Genomic DNA, 21,781 nt, shown 5'->3' on the forward strand with positions numbered 1-21,781 from the left:
ACACAGGGCCAACACTAAGCATTATGGTCTGGGGAGATATTGGCTTTAATGTGAAAACACAATTAGTGCTTGTAGAGGGCACCATGACTGCTCAACAGTACGTTGATAGGGTACTCAATCCAGTGGTTGTCCCTATGATGGCGAACATTGCTAATCGGATGTTTCAGCAGGACAATGCCCAGGTTCACACTACACGCATCTCCAGAGAAGCTCTCCACGACATCACAACCTTAGAATGGCCCGCCAGATCCCCGGACTTCAGTCCTATTGAGAATGCGTGGGACATGATGGGTCGACAACTGGCCAACCGTCCTCAGCCACCCACAACTCTGGAACAACTGACCCGTGCAGTGCAGCAAGCATGGGCCACAATTCCTCAGGAAGCGATCCAGGGCCTTATTGACTCCATGCCTCGACGAATTCATCAATGTATTGCAGCTCGTGGTGGGCAGATCCTGTATTGATTGTTGTCCAAACTTGCGGTCAGAGGGACCTGAAAGTGTAATAATCGAATCACAACCAAACACTCGGCCTGCATGTTCAATTGCAGCAATGTAGCGCCACTCCTTCTGGGTGCTGCAATTTCCATTTTCTTCGGTGTAACTAGGCCTAACCTAAATGAACTATATCTGACTATATCTAACACTTCACTAACAATATGCACCTAATTACCTCAGAGAACTATTTAAATAATGAACTAGCAAGTAAACTAAATATAATGCATATGATACTGCTTAATTTATCACATAATCAGTATCATCAACAAAAACAGAGAGAAATACTCGCATGTTTGCCACCAACCATGATGTAAACAAGACACCGAACTCCAGTGAGCACATGGTTTTAACTCTAGGAATATTGTTAAATACGGATAGTCGTCAGTTCCCGCGGAGTATAGCGTGATTTAAAACTGTGCTCTTCTTATTTTGTGTAAAATGCTACTATCTGGCATGTAAATAACAACAATAAAGGCCAGTAAAATGGGTCATTACCATGTCAGTTTTTGCAGGAACCGTGGGTACTGATAGATCACTACCTTGAAAGCATAAGGATTAAAATCCTCGGTCTGGCTGGGAATCTCTTTCAAGGCTCTATGAACCAAAGGCCAGTATGCTGACCATTCAGCCAAGGAGCTGGACTAAGAAAGAAACCACTAATATATTTAAAAATATTATTAATTCTAAATTACTGGGTCGGAAATGAAAAACCAAGTGAGATAGCTGCGTGGTTCAGGCATGGCCCCCGACAAGAGGGGCTGCAAGTGTACTACCAAGTCATGGGCCCGGACCATGTAGAGGCCCAGTGCCCAGCTGGAAATTTTTAAAAATTGTCTACTTTTTAGTTTTCAGGGGGAAACTAATCAGACTGGTGATGTTCACAATGACTATTTCTTGGGAATAATGGAACTGATTGGCAAATATGATAACAGAACTCCTGAATATTTGGGCAAATTAAAAGAAAATCAACTGAAAGACAAAAGCATGGCAGGCCAAGCTCACAATTTATCATGGTACCCTCAAAATGAATATTTTCCTATGTGATGAAATACTTGTGAAAATCATTTTGAATCACAGAGAGAAGGCAATTTTTTATGGAATAATTGTTGATGTGACCCCTGATGTCTGCCACCAAGAACAGCATGTTCTTATTCTACATTATGTTCTTAAAGATAATGAAACTAATTTATTTAAAAATTTGCGAGAGATTTATTGAATTTAAGAACATTAGTAGGAAAACAGGAGAGGCAAGAACTGATGAAATACTGTCCCACCATGGAAACTCTTTTTAAGTACTGCTCGCAGACTATTGTGTACAGGGTTATAATAAGGGCTCGAACATGTGGACACACAATAGTGGAGTTCACTTAAAAATGCCTGGAGGGAAGAAAAAAAAAAGCCTCCCCCCCCCCACTGCTGAGCACACTCATTGAACAGATTTGGTGTCAACGCTGCTGAAGTGAATCATGATGAACTGACCATTTTGGGAAACACTGAAATTTTGTACTCTGTTTTTCTGCAGTTCTGGTCTCTGGGAATTGTTGAAACAACATGTGCCATTATCTCTGCAAAACCTTTCTGAGACCCATTGCAGTGAATGAAAACAAGCTGTGAGCCCAAGAGCAAAGTGCTATCCTTCAATTCCTGGAAGACAATACTTTGACTCAATTACAGTTTCGGGACTTATGAAATACTTTCTCTTCTGCTGCTGCTGCTGCTGCTGCTGCTTACAATGTCAAAATTAATTAAAAGCTTAAACTAAAGGTTATATTTTCAGAACTCAAAATTTAACAATATTTTACAGGTACAAGTAACAAACTTAAACAAGATTGGGAAAAAAAATCCAAGATTCAGAACCTAAACACCTTGGGCTTTAAGCCTTAGCTTTCCATTTCCTGAGCTACAAGCACAAATTTACTCAAGGGCAGAAATCCCCTAATTCAAAGAGCACTTGCTCCCAAAATTTCATCTAGCCTTCAAGAGGCATTCATTAATCTTACAAAAACTGTGAAAAAGAGCTAACAGGCTCTCAGTTTTCCAAGCCTACTCATGGCATCACCTTACAATTTCTGGCCTCTCAAGGCACAACTTACAATTGAAAACTGATTATACAGGGGTATTTAATACCCAACCTACTGGGCCTTCATGGAACAAGAATAACGGTTAAATAAATGGCCCGAACACAAAATGAATGGAGGCGAATTCTTGCACTCCTAGATATGAACACTTAAAACCTAAAGGGCACTAGGCCGATGAAACAGGGGCTATTCTCAAACTATGGAGGTGACTCGTATAGGAATTACGTTAACCAATTACCGAAAGAAAAATAGTTATGAAATGTAGTCACCTTAAACCAAGGTGGAGGGGAGCTCGAGAGGGTACATCACTCTCTATCCCCAATTTTCAGTTAAGATTTATGAAGGTTTTAACATTAGCTGGCAGAAAGTTGCATTTTAGAAAAGAAGTTACATAGTTAAAGATTCGGACCTTTCCCTCGGGTTAAACTGCGGAGTTAGCAAGAAAGACAGAAAGAAAGAAAGAAAGAAAGATGTTATGTGGCCATTAACTTGTTGATGAACTGCCGACCGATGAAAGGGGCTTCGTGCTTTGACATACACACTCAGTGACAATCAATTGGCCAAGAGACGTGAAAAGCCGCAGTTTATAAACCCTCAGGAAAGGTTCGAGATCATTCATGAATAATCAAGACACACCCACAGAATTTTATTGGTAGATTTCAAAAGTAACACTCAGAATTGGAGAAGCAGCCTGTGATTGGTAGAAAATTAATTACAGAAATTGGGGATTGGTTAGATTCAAAACTGGCGGAAAGGAAATGAAAATATTACCAACCCAAAAATAAATGAACATCAATTAGAAAAAAAAAACCCTTATGAATACAAAACTTCTTTAAATCTAAAGTTCTTTCACTTCCCACCGGGGTGCATGATCATAGTTTTTGTAGTGTCATCTGTGGGAAAACGTCCAAACTTCTTGATTTATAGCAAACAAAACTAGTAGAAATTCAGTCAGTTCAGGAAACTTCACAATAACACAATTACATCTTATTTCTGTGGCGACATCTTCAGAGTAGAGTTCTAAGTTGGTGTAGATTCAGTTTCACTCTTTTGCCACTAGAGGAGTTCGTTTAGGTGCTGAATTTAAATGCGCGGCATTGGGGTGTACCTCCCGGTACAGACCTCCCCCCCCCTGCCCCCCTAATGTCCTTCCTTGGGGTGACACAGAAGAATTTTGACCAAAAATTATTTCCAGTTGAAGAAAATTTCTAAGTCTTTTTTTTGTTTTTTTGTTTGGAAGATGATTTATAGCAAAAATTATTAAATGCAGATTTAGTGTGTCCAGCTAGTCTTTGAAGTTCATTACATGTTGATTAGATTAAACGGCAAGACCTGCCGCCGCTGCCGATACCAATTTGAGGTCGCCCGGACCCCTCAAGTACACTCAGATACACCTCTCCCGCTACTATGAGAGGGGTAGTCGTGGTGATGGACACCGCAGATTGGAAGGATATATGTAGTCCCCAGATAAGTTGGCGATAGGGACCCCGCTCGTCAGCCTTAGCCGGGAGATGGACTCCGGCGCACTGTTCACAAGAAGCCTTCGCGGGAGTGGGTTGGGCCCGTACCCCAACTCAGTTGAAGCTATAGATATAGCTATAGATGACAGCAAGGAGGTTCTTGACACACCTATATCCCCCGCTCCTCCACCTCCTCAGGTGCAAGAGCAAGGAAGAACGCATCATCAATATAACACCACACACAAGACTGTGAAATAATGACAGGAGTTACTGTTCCAAAGGAAAGCAGGCTTAATAAGAATTGACAACTAGGAATTAGTTATATTTTCATCTGCATTAATAATAAGAGCCACATTGTGATATCTGGATTTCTTAATTTCGACAATTACTTATAAATTGTATAATTTTTAATTTATAAATTGACCTTTTTCCGTGAATTATTAAGAAAAGAATATTCATTTAGGACATATTCTCTATGGAATATTGTACAAGTGTTTCCTTGACTACTGCTTTCAATTGTAGAAATAATTTATATATTTTATCTTGAGTTTTTTGTTTGTTTTAATGTTGTCAATCTTATGTTCATTTTAAGGCCGCTTCCTCTTAAGCATTACTTTGTCAATTTATATATTTTTCATTTAAACATTGTTATGTGGCTGAAGATGTTGATAATACATGAAACATGTACCACTTTTAACCATTAAATTGTCTTGAGCAATCATTATATCGACTAGGTGGAAAGTAATAAACACTTAATTGTGAATGAATCTGCGGAGTCGCTACATCTTTGGATCTACTGCTTTCTTAGCTCCTTATTTTTTGGGAAGCTGAATTATTTGATATGACTTTTAGAGGGATCTTTCCTGGTTTTTCACCTAGGTGTTACAGCAACTGTACACTCCATACCAGGTATGTTTATATACAACCCGGGACAGGTCAAGTCAAGTTGAACTCAGAATAACACTGGAATAAGAAAGCAGCTATTCACCACAGGACTAGTCATAGAAAGCACCATGAACTATAGAATCACAAAAACTGACCTGCATATATTAAAGAAACTGACATGCTACTAAAAGACTTTCCGGCAGCGTATGTGATCCCATAGCGAGGCATGTACTGACATGATAACCGAGCGTAGCCGAAGTCTTCTGAATGCAGAAACCCCTGTTCTGGGCAACCTGTTATACACTAACCTTGGTGTCAAGACCTATGTGGACAACACAGGATGAACAAAATTGATAGTGAGCTGAGGCAAGGAAGTGTACTGTCATAGCTGTTTATAATGGTGAAGGTTATTAGCATGAGGGCAACGTAAGAATGAGCACAGTGCTTTTTGCTGACATTATTATGATTTGGGAAAGGATTGTAGAGAAGTATAAGAACAGCTTATTCCAGCTGATAGGAAAATTAGGAAATCGAGAAGGAGAATGAAAATGGAGAAAAACAAGATGCAGTGATGATGAGAGGGAGAAAGACAAGTGAAGTTATGCAAAACTTCATGTTCTTAGGAAGTGAAAAAGAGAGAGAGAACAGAATTAAAAATGGGAGAGTTGAGTTATATAAAAATGAAGAAAAATAGATCAATGGTTATTAGACAGATAAATTGCCAAAACAAACTCTATAGAGTTAAAAATAAAATGATAGAGAAGTTGAGGAAGACACAGATCACGATGGATGGATCAGGGTAAGAACAGCTTTTTCTTTTTCTTTTACCTATTGGCTTTATGTCGCAGACACAGATAGGTCTTATGGTGATGATAGGATAGGAAAGGGCTAGGAGTGGGAAGAAAGTGGCAGTGTCCTTAATTAGGGTACAGCCCCAGTATTTGTCTGGTGTGAAAATGGAAAACCATGGAAAACCATCTTCAGGGCTGCCAACAGTAGGGTTCGAACCCACTATTTCCCGTATGCAAGCTCACAGCTGTGCACCCCTAACCGCACGGCCAAATTGCTCGGTAAAATAACAGCTTAAACCAAACAGATTTGAACTGGAACATGATAGTTGATACAGAGTGGTGAAAAAATAGAGTAAATATGGCGGGGAATTATGTTACTCCTGATACAGTTGGATAAGTGGAAAAGATGATGAACCTGGTACAGTGTGATGTACACTAACTGAGCAAATGTCATGGGATAGCGGAGCACTGATGCGCAGGTGTGTTGTCTGCACACCACACGCCCCCTGTGCCAGCGGCAGTTGTATAGGAGACCTTGTGAGCAGTGGCTGTGCATGTGACAGGTGTAACATGGAAAGTCGCCGTGGGCTGACACCGTTCGAACGGGTATGGTGAGTAAATTATTTCTTGAATAAAAGTACTGTGTCCACCTATTCAATACAATTATATTTTGTAGTGATTAAATTCTACATGAAATATAAACACTAGTTAGGGACATGTTTCGCCCTAGTTTTGGGCATCTTCAGCCTAATATTAATCTTAAGGTCAAGTCTTAAATCTATTGACATTGGAACTTTAAACTTAAATTAATATCAAATACTGAATACAATGGTCTTATGCTTAAATTTAAGAGGGCTTTCTTTTTGTACACTGCTTTAATTTCATTTCTTATCCAAATCTCATTGACTTTGTTCTGAATTCTATTTGTATTGGTTATACCTTTCCTCTGCGTGGGCATTAGAAATTTTGGAACCAATTTTTGCTCTAGACAATGTTTTAAATATGCTATATCTTTTGTTAAATTGCCTATTTTGACCTTAAGATTTAAATATCTGTTTAAACGATAAACAATGAAATTAAAGCAGCGAACAAAAAGAAAGCCTTCTTAAATTTAAGCATAAGACCATTGTATTTAGTATTTGATATTAATTTAAGTTTAGTATTAAGTTCCAATGTCAATAGATTTAAGACTTGACCTTAAGGTTAATATTAGGCTGAAGATGCCCAAAACTAGGGCAAAACATGTCCCTAACTAGTGTTTATATTTCATGTAGAATTTAATCACTACAAAATATAATTGTATTGAATAGCTGGACACAGTAATTTTATTCAAGAAAGTATTTACTTATTGTATCTTCAATACGGAACAAAATGAGATTAGTTACTTGTAACGGGGTATGGTGGTCGGTGCCCGACGGATGGGAAGTGCGATTTCGGAAGTGGTGCGGGAACTCGGCTTCACACGATCAACCGTGTCCAGGGTGTATCGTGAATGGTTGAATGCAGGTGTCACCATCCACAACAGACAAACGACCGGCCGTCCAGCCACCCTCGATGACCGTGACCGGCGAAATCCGAGACGGATTGTCAATAGTGACAGACGGGCAACCGTGCAACAAATCACGGCTCAATTCAACACAGGCCATGCTAGACACATCTCCCAGTGGACAATCCGTAGGAACATGGGTTCTATGGGGTATGGGAGCCGGCGCCGCACACGGGTGCCTCTGTTAACCCAACGTCATCGGGCACGACGACGCGCATTTGTCGCCAGTCACCAGGGATGGACACTGGAACAATGGCGTAACATGATATGGTCGGACGAATCATGATTTCAACTGCACCATGCCGATGGGAGGCACCGTGTATGGCGCAGACCACATGAAGCGATGGTTCCCACCTGCCTCGAAGGTGTGGTCCAGGGCGCTGGTGTCTCTGTTATGGTCTGGGGTGCATTTTCCTGGTATGGAATGGGCCCCCTAGTTGTTCTGGAAGAGACTTTGAATGGTACGCGGTATGTTGAGCTGCTCGGAGACCATCTCCACCCATTTTTGGCCTTCCAGCGCCCAGACGGTTCTGCGGTGTTTCAAGATGATAACGCGCCGCCACATCGCTCCCATGTTGCCCGAGAATGGTTTCAGGAACATGCAGCGGAGGTCCAACGACTGCCATGGCCACACAGGAGCCCCGATATGAACCCTATCGAGCATATCTGGGATGTCCTGGAACGCAGGCTCCGTGCCATGGATCCTGCACCCACGAACAGACCAGCATTGGCGACCGCTTTGCAAACGATTTGGTGTCAGCTGCGTCCAGAGGACTACCAGGGACTTGTCGACTCAATTCCACGGTGTCTCACTGCAGTTTGCAGGGCCAGAGGAGGCCCCACACGCTATTAGGCGACTATCCCATGACATTTGCTAAGTCAGTGTACATTCTGGTGTACATGTATATGTAGCTGATTCAGGCTAGGTTTGAAGAACGCTGCTGTGGCATTATAACATCCAGGCTTTGCTGTGGGTAGTATGACAAAAACAAAAGCATTTGTACTAAATACTAAATATTTAACGCCTGAATTTCTTTGCAGTTGGTTTTTATGTCACACTGACTCAGACAGGTCTTATGGTGACGATTGAATAGGAAGGGCTAGGACTGGGAAGGAAACGACTGTGTCCATAATTGAGATGCAGCCCTAGCAATTGCCTGATACAAAAACGGAAAGCCATGGAAATCCATCTTCAGGACTGCTGACAGTGAGGTTCGATCCCACCATCTAATGAATGTAAACAAACAAATACACAGCTTGAAGCCATGGCCCTTACATGCAATTGCAGACCCTGGACCAAGAATCGGAAGCGGCCTCCCTGTTTTATTTATTTATTTATTTATTTATTTATTTATTTATTTATTTTTATTTTTTTAGTGAGAGAAAAAGTGGGTTACCCTCCCATCTCCATGGCGTGAGCCAATGTCATTGATCTGTATGGAATGTGACTTCACTGTAAAAAAATACTGTACACAACAGCCTAATAAATAAAAACTGCACTATAAGTGCGTACATTTTTACTTTACAAGTGTGTAAAGGAGAAGAGAGTTTTTTTATTACATTTTATTATTACACAAAGTTTAAATTTATACTTCATTTTGAATGCAGCATTTACAAAAATAAATTGGTTCTAACATATTGTCTGTTAATCAATATGTTTGGACTATTTAATGGAAGTGTACTGCTTTTAGGATTATTTTAATATAAGAAGTCAACAACAAAAATCAGGTAGGCTCAGGCCTCTTTGTTTTCCTATTTTAATTTAGAATACACAGGGCTGGTAAAACCAGAAATCTTTTCAAAGTAAAGAACTACTGTAGCAATGGAAATTCATTATTGAAAACTAGTAAAAATAAATAAAATGGTAAAAAAAACTGGAATCAATGGTGGTTCGTGGCCTGAAATAAATGTGTAGCATCGGAACACCAGAGCCATGATGGTGGGTGCGGTTCAATGTCTTAACGATATAACACCAGATAGAACAGATGTTCACTTATTGAATTGGTGCAATTTGATCACGTTCTTTTGCCTTTATTTTCAACAAAATGGCTCAGTATTTAGATTTCCTGGAAGATGCAGTAGGTTGCGGCTCCAACACAGTATCCGCCAAATTGAACAAAACTGCTGAGGTTTGATCACAACCCACATCAAAGTAACCCAAAAAGTGTTCCACTAATACCCATTTGTGTCTCCTTACAATTAGAGAGCATATGGATTTTTGCCTAATATCGGTAGTGTTGTCAATCTGAATAGAGAAAAATTCACTACTGTTTATTTCATGTTTAATATAGTTGTCAATGTAGTCATAAATACACTCAGTTCATTTTGGATTATTTTAGATTTCCAGTTAAAACACCACCTTTGTTTGTAGTGTAATGGTTTTGGATGTCTAATAAACTGGTTGAAATTAGAAGGAACAAAAGTCTTTAAAGGTTCCCATGTTAGATGAAGATGAACTTTCATCATATCCACAAAAATCTAGTTCTTATCTAGCCAAAAATAACTCTGCATTGATTATAAAACACTACATCAACCTGTTCAATCTGACATTTTCATTTTGCTGTGCTGCATAAAAGTGGTAATTTTCTTTCAGATCATCAGCACTTGTATTCTGATTTTTCTCAAGAGTGTTTAATCGCAATAACATGAGATGTTTTGCAAAATCTGAATGAATATGTAATGATAGATTGGTTTTAAGCAAGTCGCAGAATTCCTGAGAGTTCCAAACTTTCTTTTTAATGCTAACTAGTAAACAGGGCCAAGAAAACAGTTCTTCCAAATAAAAGCTGATACACAACTACCGATATTTGCTGTACCATTCAATTTTAAAATGTATGAGGTTGCATTTTACATCTTTACTTTCTACTTTGTTTGCCAGTTCTTGAAAAGCGGGTGTACGTTTTACCACTAATCGTTCGTCACGTTTGTTCTCCTCACTCCACCATGTAAATGGTGTCTGTAGTACACTGCATACTGTATCATTTAAGGAAAACATAACATTCCTATTTTTAATATTATTTTTAAGTTGTCACTGAAAATAATTTGAAGAAACATGAAATAACTTACTGCCAGAATTGTATAACACTAAATTAAGCACACACAGAATAGTAATTTAATACAGTGACCACTCCTTTCATAAACTCATGAACGAGCCTTAAGAGTATGCAGTGGGAAATGTAAAAAGACAAGCGAACAGTACTTCTTGACTACCTGTAATAGGCCACAAGGATGTTGGAGCTAGGTACTAAATTCTGGCCGAGAGCTTCAAATAAAGGTCCCCCCCCCCCCTCAAGTGAATTATCCGGCAAAAAAAATACTTGTTTCTTTAATAGTAAAGGATCTTCTAAATACCAATTATCACGACTTTAACTTCTTCAGTTTTTTATTTATGTGTCCTCATGAAAGGAATTCAACTCCTTTTCACTCACGCCCCCCAAAATGATTCCCCCCCACAAAAAAGGGCTTTTCTTTGTTTTTAGAGGAGATCCAAATACCTATTTTCACGTCTGTAGGCCCTAACAACTTTAGTTTTTATTAGATGTAAGTATTCTCATACAATTAATTCAATTAATTTTTCAATTCATTCACCTCCCCAGCCCCCATTCATTGGATTTTCCGAGAATTAGTGCTTCTTTACTTTTAAAGTAGATTCCAAATATCAAATTTCACATCTGTAACATCTTCATTTTTGAGATAACAGTAGTCTCAGTAAAATAATTCAACACCATTTTCAGTCATTTTACCCCCCACCCCCACCCCCTTTCCACCCAAGTGTTATTTCCGAAAACTAAAAATACACGTTTCCTTATTTTTACAGAGATAATAATACCATTTTTCACTTCTGTAACATGTTAAGTTTCTTGAGATATACTGTATAAGTTCTCATTTTAAAATTTCACCCCCTTTTTAGTTCCCCTTAAGAGGAGTTTCCAAAAACAAATCCCCTATGTTTCTTTACATTTACAGGAGATTCCAAATATCACTTTTTACGTCTGTAACATTCTAGGTTTCTCAGATATTCTGTAGATATTGTCTTTCAAAAAATTCACCCAAATATGTCACTCCTGTTTAACCGCCATTAATTGGATTTTCCAAAAACAAAAAATACCTGTTTCTTTATTATTTTAAAGTTGATCCCAAATACCAATTTTCAGGTCTGTAATATCTTCAGGTCCTGAAATATAATTAGCCTCATTAAAGGCATTCAACACATTTTCACCCTTTTCCACCCTTCATATTGGGATTTTCCGAAAACAAAATCATACGTGTTTCTTTATTTTTAAAGGAGATTCTAAATACCAATTTTTACATCTATAAACTTAAAAGTTTTGTGATATAGATACACTCATTTTAAAAATTCACCCCCTTCTCACCCCCCCCCCCAATAATTGGATTTTCCAAAAACAAAAAATACGTGTTTCTTTATTTTTAAAGGAGATCCAAAACACCAAGTTTCAGGTCTGTAATGTCTTCAGTTTCTGTGATATAAGTATCCTCATTAAATGCATTCAACCACTTTTTCACCCCTTTCCACCTTTCCTATTGGGATTTTCCGAAAACAAAAAATACGTGTTTCTTTATTTTTAATGAAGATTCTAAATACCAATTTTTACATCTGTAAACTTTCAAAGTTTTGAGATATAGATACACTGATTTTAAAAATTCACCCCCCTTTTCACCCTCCCATTAATTGGATTTTCCAAAAACAAAAAAATACGTGTTTCTTTATTTTTAAAAGAGATCAAAAGTACCAATTTTCAGGTCTGTAATACCTTCAGTTTCTGAGATATAAATACCAGTATCCTGATTAAAGGCATTCAACCCCTTTTTCACCCTTTTTCACCCGTCCTATTGGGATTTTTTGAAAACAAAAAAATACGTGTTTCCTTATTTTTAAAGAAGATTCTAAATACCAATTTTTACATTTGTAAACTTTTAAAGTTTTGAGATATAGATACACTCATTTTAAAATTTCACCCCCGTTTTCACCCCCTTAGCGACGGAATATCCAAAAATCCTCTCTTAGCGAGCACCTAAATTTTAATGTGAATGTATCCCCAAAATTTCATTTCATTATGTCCAGTAGTTTTGGCTCGGCGATGATGAATCAGTCAGTCAGTCAGTCAGGACAAGCTATTTTATATATATAGATGTGAGCAAATTTGGTGTCTGGGTCTTGGAAAGGTAAAAATATCACAGTACTTGAAATAATTTGCCTGAAGTGCTCAAAGAAAAAACCAGGAAACCTCACACCTAACATAATATTCCAAAGTTACTGTCTTCCATGACCAAACCAAGTTAGGCTCAACAGACATCTCACTGGTACAAGTCAAATATGCAATGCTATGAAACCAAGTCATAAAATAAGAATGGTACTTACAAGAGGGGGCAGCAATATCTGACCACAAATTTGAATTCGAGACATTCTGTTGCTGAATATCTTTTCTGGCTCTGGATCCTCTCCATTAAATCTTGAAATATTCTATGAAAGAAGAGCACATGTTTTACTGAGCACTTATTCATACAGAAATTAAAAAAGATGTCTATCAGCTAAAGAGAAAAGAATTAACAAAAGACTTTACAGTGTATTAAGTTGTATGACATTTTTGCATTAAACTCAAAAAAAATATCTGAAGATGCCATTATCTATTGTGATTCTGCTTAAACGAAGTCTACTGGAAGGATGCGTAAAAAAACAAAAACAAAAAAAAAGTCCTTCTTGATGGAGAATAAATTAATAGCCCTACACAACCGCTTCACTGCAGAGGTGTTTTGAGAGAATTTCCATTCATATCTACAAAGGTCAAAGGTGAGCACACCTGTAGACCACAATAATGCCAGTACAGTGAGAGGATACCAACCACATTTAGTTAAGCAACTTGCGGCACGGTCACTCATGGATTGTGACCACTTACTCATGCATATAAGTAGAAGCATAGTGAGAGCGTCTCCCTCACTACCAAATACAAATATATAATAAAGTTATAATAAATCCAATATTCAAAGTTTTACAATCAAAATGTATTAATGATAAATGATAAATAGCTGCAAATAAAATAAGCACTGTGTCAGCACTGTCTGGCCTGAGCAGCCCTGTACAACTAAGATCCTGTGGAACTGTTCTGCAGGAAACCTAAAGCTAAAATTAGCATGAAAGCCACCAGAATAGGAACATTCCGTGCACCGGGTCTGGGTCCCGACTCCTGAAACACACACACACCATCTCTCTCCACAATGGGCACACTATGGATGACAATATTAGTTCTGGTCATGAAAGACTCTGAATGGTACCAGGCGAACATCCGAGTTTCTCATAACGTACATAGCGTGCTACCTGGTGATAACAGATAATGTGCATATTTTGAAACAGGACTTATCTAAGTTGGAACTGAACTGTTCCAGCAAATAAATTCTCTTGTATATTGAGCTGGTAAGGTTCATAACCTTCTAAAAACTAATGTACAAAGGTGATTTCATAAATAATACACAATATTTTATTCCACTTAAATATTTATTTTGGCAGTATCACTTAATAACCCTACAATATAGTCTACCTGCTTCTCAAGGACCGAATTCCACCATTTGGGAAGACTTACTATTTCATTCATTCATACATACATACATACATACATACAAACATACATACATACATACATTATCATTATAGACTGTTATGCCTTTCAGCGTTCGGTCTGAAAGCCTCTGTGAATTTACTAAACGTCGCCACAATCCTCGATTTGCAACTAGTGTTGTGGCCTCCTTTAGTTCTATACCTCTTATCTTTAAATCGTTAGAAACCAAGTCTAACCATCCTCGTCTTGGTCTACCTCTACTTCTCCTACCCTCCATAGCAGTGTCCATTATTCTCCTAGGTAACCTATTCTCCTCCATTCGCCTCACATGACTCCACCACCGAAGCCGCTTTATGCGTACAGCTTCATCCATCGAGTTCATTCCTAAGTTAGCCTTTATCTCCTAATTCCGAGTACCCTCCTGCCATTGTTCCCACCTGTTTGTACCAGCAATCATTCTTGCTACTTTCATGTCTGTTACTTCTAACTTATGAATAAGATATCCTGAGTCCACCCAGTTTTCGCTCCCGTAAAGCAAAGTTGGTCTGAAAACAGACCGATGTAAAGATAGTTTCGTCCGGGAGCTCATTTCCTTCTTACAGAATACTGTTGATCGCAACTCCGAGCTCACTGCATTAGCTTTACGACACCTTGAGTCAATTTCACTATATTACCATCCTAGGAGAACACACAACCTCAATACTTGAAATTATCAACCTGTTCTAGTTTAGTATCACCAACCTGATATTCAATTCTGTTGAATTTCTTACCTACTGACATCAATTTAGTCTTTGACAGGCTAATTTTCATACCATACTCATTGCACCTATTTTCAAGTTCCAAGATACACTGACTGACAGAGCAAATGCAACACCAATAAGGAGTGGGCAGAACTTTATGCCAATTGCAGGGTAGACTGACGTCACTGAGGTATGCTCATGATGTGAAATGCGCCGCTGTGCTGCGCACGTAGCGTATGATAAATGGGACACGGTGTTGGCGAATGGCCCACTTCGTACCGTGATTTCTCAGCCGACAGTCATTGTAGAACGTGTTGTCGTGTGCCACAGGACACGTGTATAGCTAAGAATGCCAGGCCGCCGTCAACGGAGGCATTTCCAGCAGACAGACGACTTTACGAGGGGTATGGTGATCGGGCTGAGAAGGGCAGGTTGGTCGCTTCGTCAAATCGCAGCCGATACCCATAGGGATGTGTCCACGGTGCAGCGCCTGTGGCGAAGATGGTTGGCGCAGGGACATGTGGCACGTGCGAGGGGTCCAGGCGCAGCCCGAGTGACGTCAGCAAGCGAGGATCGGCGCATCCGCCGCCAAGCGGTGGCAGCACCGCACGCCACGTCAACCGCCATTCTTCAGCATGTGCAAGACACCCTGGCTGTTCCAATATCGACCAGAACAATTTCCCGTCGATTGGTTGAAGGAGGCCTGCACTCCCAGCGTCCGCTCAGAAGACTACCATTGACTCCACAGCATAGACGTGCACGCCTGGCATGGTGCCGGGCTAGAGCGACTTGGATGAGGGAATGGCGGAACGTCGTGTTCTCCGATGAGTCACGCTTCTGTTCTGTCAGTGATAGTCACCGCAGACGAGTGTGGCGTCGGCGTGGAGAAAGGTCAAATCCGGCAGTAACTGTGGAGCGCCCTACCGCTAGACAACGCGGCATCATGGTTTGGGGCGCTATTGCGTATGATTCCACGTCACCTCTAGTGCGTATTCAAGGCACGTTAAATGCCCACCGCTACGTGCAGCATGTGCTGCGGCCGGTGGCACTCCCGTACCTTCAGGGGCTGCCCAATGCTCTGTTTCAGCAGGATAATGCCCGCCCACACACTGCTCGCATCTCCCAACAGGCTCTACGAGGTGTACAGATGCTTCCGTGGCCAGCGTACTCTCCGGATCTCTCACCAATCGAACACGTGTGGGATCTCATTGGACGCCGTTTGCAAACTCTGCCCCAGCCTCGTACGGACGACCAACTGTGGCAAATGGTTGACAGAGAATGGAGAACCATCCCTCAGGACACCATCCGCACTCTTATTGACTCTGTACCTCGACGTGTTTCTGCGTGCATCGCCGCTCGCGGTGGTCCTACATCCTACTGAGTCGATGCCGTGCGCATTGTGTAACCTGCATATCGGTTTGAAATAAACATCAATTATTCGTCCGTGCCGTCTCTGTTTTTTCCCCCAACTTTCATCCCTTTCGAACCACTCCTTCTTGGTGTTGCATTTGCTCAGTCAGTCAGTGTATTAGACTGCAGGCTTTCGGCACCATCTGCCATTAAGACCAAGTCGTCAGCATAGGAAAGACTGCTTACCACATTCCCACCTAACTGAATCCCTCCCTGCCACTTAATACCTATCAGCAGATGATCCATGTAAACTACGAACAGCAAAGGTGAAAGATTACAGCCTTGTCTAACCCCTGTAAGTACCCTGAACCAAGAACTCATTCTACCATCAATTCTCACTGAAGCCCAATTGTCAACATAAATGCCTTTGATTGCTTTTAATAATCTACCTTTAATTCCACAGTCCCCCAGTATGGCGAACATCTTTTCCCTCGGTACCCTGTCGTATGCTTTCTCTAGATCTACGAAACATAAACACAACTGCCTATTCCTCTCGTAGCATTTTCCAATTACCTGGCGCATACTGAAAATCTGATCCTGACAGCCTCTCTGTGATCTGAAACCACTCTGGTTTTCATCCAACTTCCTCTCAACGACTGATCGCACCCTCCCTTCCAAGATTCCTGTGAATACTTTGCCTGGTATACTAATCAATGAGATACCTCGATAGTTGTTGCAATCCTTCCTGTTCCCTTGCTTATAGATAGGTGCAATTACTGCTTTTGTCCAATATGAAGGTACCTTACGAACACTCCATGCTAATTTTAATACTCTATGAAGCCATTTCATCCCTGCCTTCCCACTATATTTCACCATTTCAGGTCTAATTTCATCTATTCCTGCTGCCTTATGACAATGGAGTTTATTTACCTTCTTTTCCACTTCCTCAAGCATAATTTCACCAACATCATTTTCCTCCTCCCCATGGGCTTGGATGTTCGCAACACCACCAGGATGATTTCCTTTTACATTGAGAAGATGTTCAAAATAGTCCCTCCACCTCTCCAGTGATTCCATGGGATCTATTATGAGTTCACCTGAATTACTCAAAACACTGTTCACTTCCTTTTTCCCCTCCCTTCCTAAGATTCTTTATTACTGTCCCGAAAGTTTTCCCTGCTGCTTGACCTAGCCTTTCCAGGTTGTTACCAAAATCTTCCCACGGCTTCTTTTTGGATTCAACAACTATTTGTTTCGCTCTGTTTCTTTCATCTACATACAAATCCCTGTCTGCCTCGGCCCTTGTTTGGAGCCATTTCTGATAAGCCTTCTTTTTACGTTTACAAGCAGCTCTCACTTCATCATTCCACCAAAATGTTTGCCTTTTCCCATCTTTACACACAGTTGTTCCTAGGCATTCCCTTGCTCTTTCCACTACAGCATCCCTGTATGCCACCCATTTCACTTTCTGTATCCTGAACCTGCTTACTGTCTACTGTTCGAAACTTCTCACGAATCATATCCATGTACTTCTGTCTAATTTCCTCGTCCTGGGGATTTTCTACCCTTATTCGTTTGCAGACAGATTTCACTTTCTCTACCTTAGGCCTAGAGATACTTAGTTCACTACAGATCAGATAGTGGTCTGTATCATCGAAAAATCCGCAGAAAACTCGTACATTCCTAACATATTTTCTGAATTCGAAGTCTGTTAAGATATAGTCTATTATGGATCTGGTACCCCTAGCCTCCCATGCGTAGTGGTGAATAGCGTTATGCTTGAAGAATGTATTCGTAATAGCTAAACCCATACTAGCACAGAAGTCCAGCAAATGCTTCCCATTCCCATTAGCTTCCATATCTTCCCCACATTTACCAATCAACCTTTCGTATCCTTCAGTTCTATTCCCAACTCTCGCACTGAAATCGCCCATTAGCACTATTCTATCCTTGCTGTTGACCCTGACGATGATGTCACTCAATGCTTCATAAAACTTGTCAACTTCATCCTCATCTGCACCCTCACATGGTGAATACAAGGACACAATTCTAGTCCTAATTCCTCCAACTGCGTGCAATATATTCCTGATAAAGAGCCCTACCCCAGACTCTGCCCTTCCTTTTCTAACACCCGTCAAGTACACTTTATAATCTCCTCTCTCTTCCCCGTTATCTTCCGTTACCCGAATATCACTTACTCCTAGCACATCCAGATGCATCCTCTTTGCTGAGTCAGCCAGTTCTACTTTCTTTCTTCCATAAGCCCCATTAATATTGATAGCTCCCCATCGAATTCCATTTCGTTCGCCAAGTTGTTTCCAAGGAGTCCCTCGCCTGTCAAATGGGAGTGGGACTCCATTACTCCCATAGGTCCGAGGCTTGCTTAAAATGTTCTGAGCTCGGTAAATTCATGAAGCAGGATGCTCCCCTACTTACACATAGTCCACGTGAGGATCTCTCCTCGAACAGGTTATGGACAACCGGTGGATTGTATAGTCCTAGCCGCCTGAGCACAAGGAGAGCCATGACTCAGAATATGTCCGAGATGCCCACTCCCATTCCATAGCAACTGGTATCCCGACTCGCAGGACCACTTACTAGGCCACTCAGCCATTGCCCATGGTTCACGAACTAGGACGTGACTACAGTAAACCACAAAGTTAATGTGCTGAATGCCTTTGGTAACAGCAAGAAAACCCTCTTCCAGAGAAGAAAAACGACATTCATACACAAGTTTTTACAACTTAGAGAAAAAAATCAATGTCTGGTGGACTCATGTCCGGGCTGTACGATAGGTCAGGTAATAGTCTCTGGCCATGTAGAAAATACTCTAGTTTCGAGATAAGATTACAGAAATACCCCAGCGAATAACTTGATGACAACCATGAGTAGAAAAGAGAAATGAGATGTCATCAATGCAACTTGGAATGAGCACGCCCGCACTGGAAGGAAGTGCTTAGGAATATAAAGTGTTATATGCTGCACTGCAAGAAAATCATTGGAAAGGCATGGAAATGACAGACTACATCCTATTCTACAGTGGGATAATGGGAACCAATTGGAAACAGGACTGATTGTGGTCAGCAACCTCAAGCTATTAACCGAGTGGTTGTCTTCTCTCCACGTTTAAATCCCCCTTATTCAACATGATTGTGTTACGTGCTCATGCTCTGCCATTTCCTCCTCATCACTACCAATGAGTATCTTCTGCATACCTGCCAGCTTTCCAAATGACCCATAAGTAAAATCCCCATGTCAAAATACGCGGGAATCCAATGCACCAAAATGTGGTAAAACACAACAAAATTCATGAATTTTCTTTACTTCACATAATTACGAGTCCAACAACATTAATATAAAACACCAATAACATTATAAGGGAAAAATATTTCACCTCAGTTAAACTAAGACAAATATTTTTAAAATGCATCAATGAAATCTACTTACACAATGTAATTTGTTAATGCACATGACTAATAAAAACTTTGAAGTAAAGAGTATGTTGCTGCACATAATTATATGCACACAAGTTATTTACATTATTTACACCATCACACGTACATCTCCATTCTGATTTAACAGGTGAAGTTGTGGCTTCCTTTGCTTTCCTCAAAAAGTCAATAGAATATGTGTTTGCATAACAAGCTTCAGGAATTCTGGTCTTCAAAATGGAAATGACGTCCAGAGTTCCATTGGACATCAATGACCTGAACTGTGTCCTATTCTTAATCAGGCTAAACATTCGTTCACACTCTGCATTACTATGCGATATGATAAGACCAGACAGCATGACTCTATAGAGATCACGTCATTTATAATGTCCATCCGCTCCATGGATACTCAACACCTGTGCCCATTTTGAATCATTTGTAGCTTGGTTACTAACAGCACTACATAAGTCGCCTACCTGAAGAGCCGCAAACTGGCTTTGGAGTTCATTCACAGCATCGTCTTTTGTTTCAATTTCTCTTTTACACAAAATAACAGCAAACTCCTCCAAAAAAAGAAACTAACAGAAGAAAACTGTGCTTCTTCAATGGCATTATGATTAGCAACCTGTGCATGTTTTAGCACATCGTTCTTAAAAGAGAACTTGTTAATCATGTAGTCACAGGCTGCACAGAATTAGTTTCTAACTGACGAGAAAAACAGATTTGTCATTATCTTGTAGTGCCTTAAGTTTGAGGTTTAAATGCCAAATTACCAATTCTTCATCCTCCTCCTGATTCTGGGTTGGCAGTGCTGCCCGTTTAACTACACTTGCCTTCACAAACTTGGTGAGCGTCTGTTTCAATAGATTCATGATTAATTTAAAAAGTACCCTGGAGAAGCACTCTGAAGGACTGTATTGATCTTATCAAATGATGAGGTAGTCACATGTAAAAAAAATACAAAATGCCTTGTTTAGGTCAGAGGAAATGAACATAAACAGCTTTTCTTCATGAGATGTAATGGGATACACGTTTCTGAGAACAGGTGAGTCGAGTTTGGAAGAACATGCCATTGTTTTGGCAGAAAGTTGGCAGAGAGTTTGTCAACAGATGTACTGTGTCCTTTGGGAGTAGTACAAAAAGATATAAATTGGCAGAAATATTTGGAGCACACACTACCACCTCCTTAAAAAATGAAAGAAGTGGATCCCAGTAACTAATAATCTGTCTGAACACCTGCCTAGGGATTACCATCTTGTGCACACATGCTTCAACGACTTCTTTGTTTCTTTTCCGCGCATACTTCGAAATTTCTGAAGATGATCTTTTCTTTTGGCACTCTTCTCTATCAACAAGAATCTCAATTCTAACTGGTAAAGTTGCAGCAGCTTTTTCAGCAGCTAAATTAATTAGATGGCAGCTGCAACCAGTACCAAAAATATCCTGATGAGCTTCTTTAAAAATGTTAGACCTCCAATTTTCTGGCCAATCATAACAGGAGCATTGTCAGAACAGAATGCCAGACAGTTCTTAACTGGCACTTTATTTAATTCCAATTGTGACAATAGCAGCTCTCCTACATTGCCCCCTGTCGAATCTCCTTCCAATGCTGGTACCGACAAAACAATACTTATAATACTTTCTCGAGGAGGATCATAAAAAGTAACCACTATGGAATAAAACTTGGAATCTGTATCATTGCTTCCAACTGTCGACAAAGAAAATGGAATATTCAGTAAACAAGTAACAATGTCCTGTGTTGTAGTATGTGCCGTTTTGTTCATGAAACACGTTGCTTTCGTGCGAACACAACCATACATTTTTGTAAGTTCCGACATAGGAAACATCTTGCTGAACACAGCTCCTGCAAGATCAGCTGCACTCAGTGGAATGTTGTGTTCCCCTAAAAAAGAAATTAACACACACTCGGCCTTTATACATCGTAAAAATTTTCTCTAGCTTTGGCAAAAAAAACCCTATTTATTTTCTGATTTTTTCCTTAGATTTCAAATGACCAAGATGTTAACACACTTTACATGATTAGTCAGGTCATTTTTGCTGCCATGTGCTATGTTAGTATCATAAGATTTCAAGATGGCGACTACTGTGTGTGAGTCTGTGATATCCGTAGTAGATAATGGTCTAAGATGCAGTGAAAAATGTGGCAAATGCAGAAGAGTAGTTAAAAATGGGATTCTGTGTCGTAAGTGTGATGAATGGTACCATTTTCGTTGTGCAAATATTGTAAATAGGACTGATATTGAAGAAAGTGAGTGGCTGTGTCCCGAGTGTAAACAAACTGATAGTGAGGCAGAACAACAAGAAAGAGAGACTTACGAAACTATAATTAAGATTTTAGGAGTGCTACAAGAGGACTTATGCGCTCTGAAACATGAAAATGAATGCTTAAAGGACAGAATAAAGAAACTGG

General features: G+C 40.0%; 1 protein-coding gene across 6 annotated transcripts in view; it reads right to left on the bottom strand.

The window, feature by feature from the left end:
* Positions 1 to 21,781, bottom strand: part of Cp110 (Centriolar coiled coil protein 110kDa) — a 446,477-nt gene that overhangs the window by 335,136 nt on the left and 89,560 nt on the right. For all 6 annotated transcript variants that reach the window (XM_067142187.2, XM_067142186.2, XM_068226427.1 and 3 more), the window contains one exon: positions 12,638 to 12,739. In XM_067142187.2, the coding sequence (XP_066998288.2) occupies positions 12,638 to 12,682 (45 nt within the window). In that variant the 5' untranslated portion in view covers positions 12,683 to 12,739. The remainder of the gene's footprint in view (positions 1 to 12,637; positions 12,740 to 21,781) is intronic.

Source organism: Anabrus simplex, chromosome 2, assembly GCF_040414725.1.
Source record: "Anabrus simplex isolate iqAnaSimp1 chromosome 2, ASM4041472v1, whole genome shotgun sequence".
In the NCBI taxonomy this organism is placed as follows: Eukaryota; Metazoa; Arthropoda; class Insecta; order Orthoptera; family Tettigoniidae; genus Anabrus; species Anabrus simplex.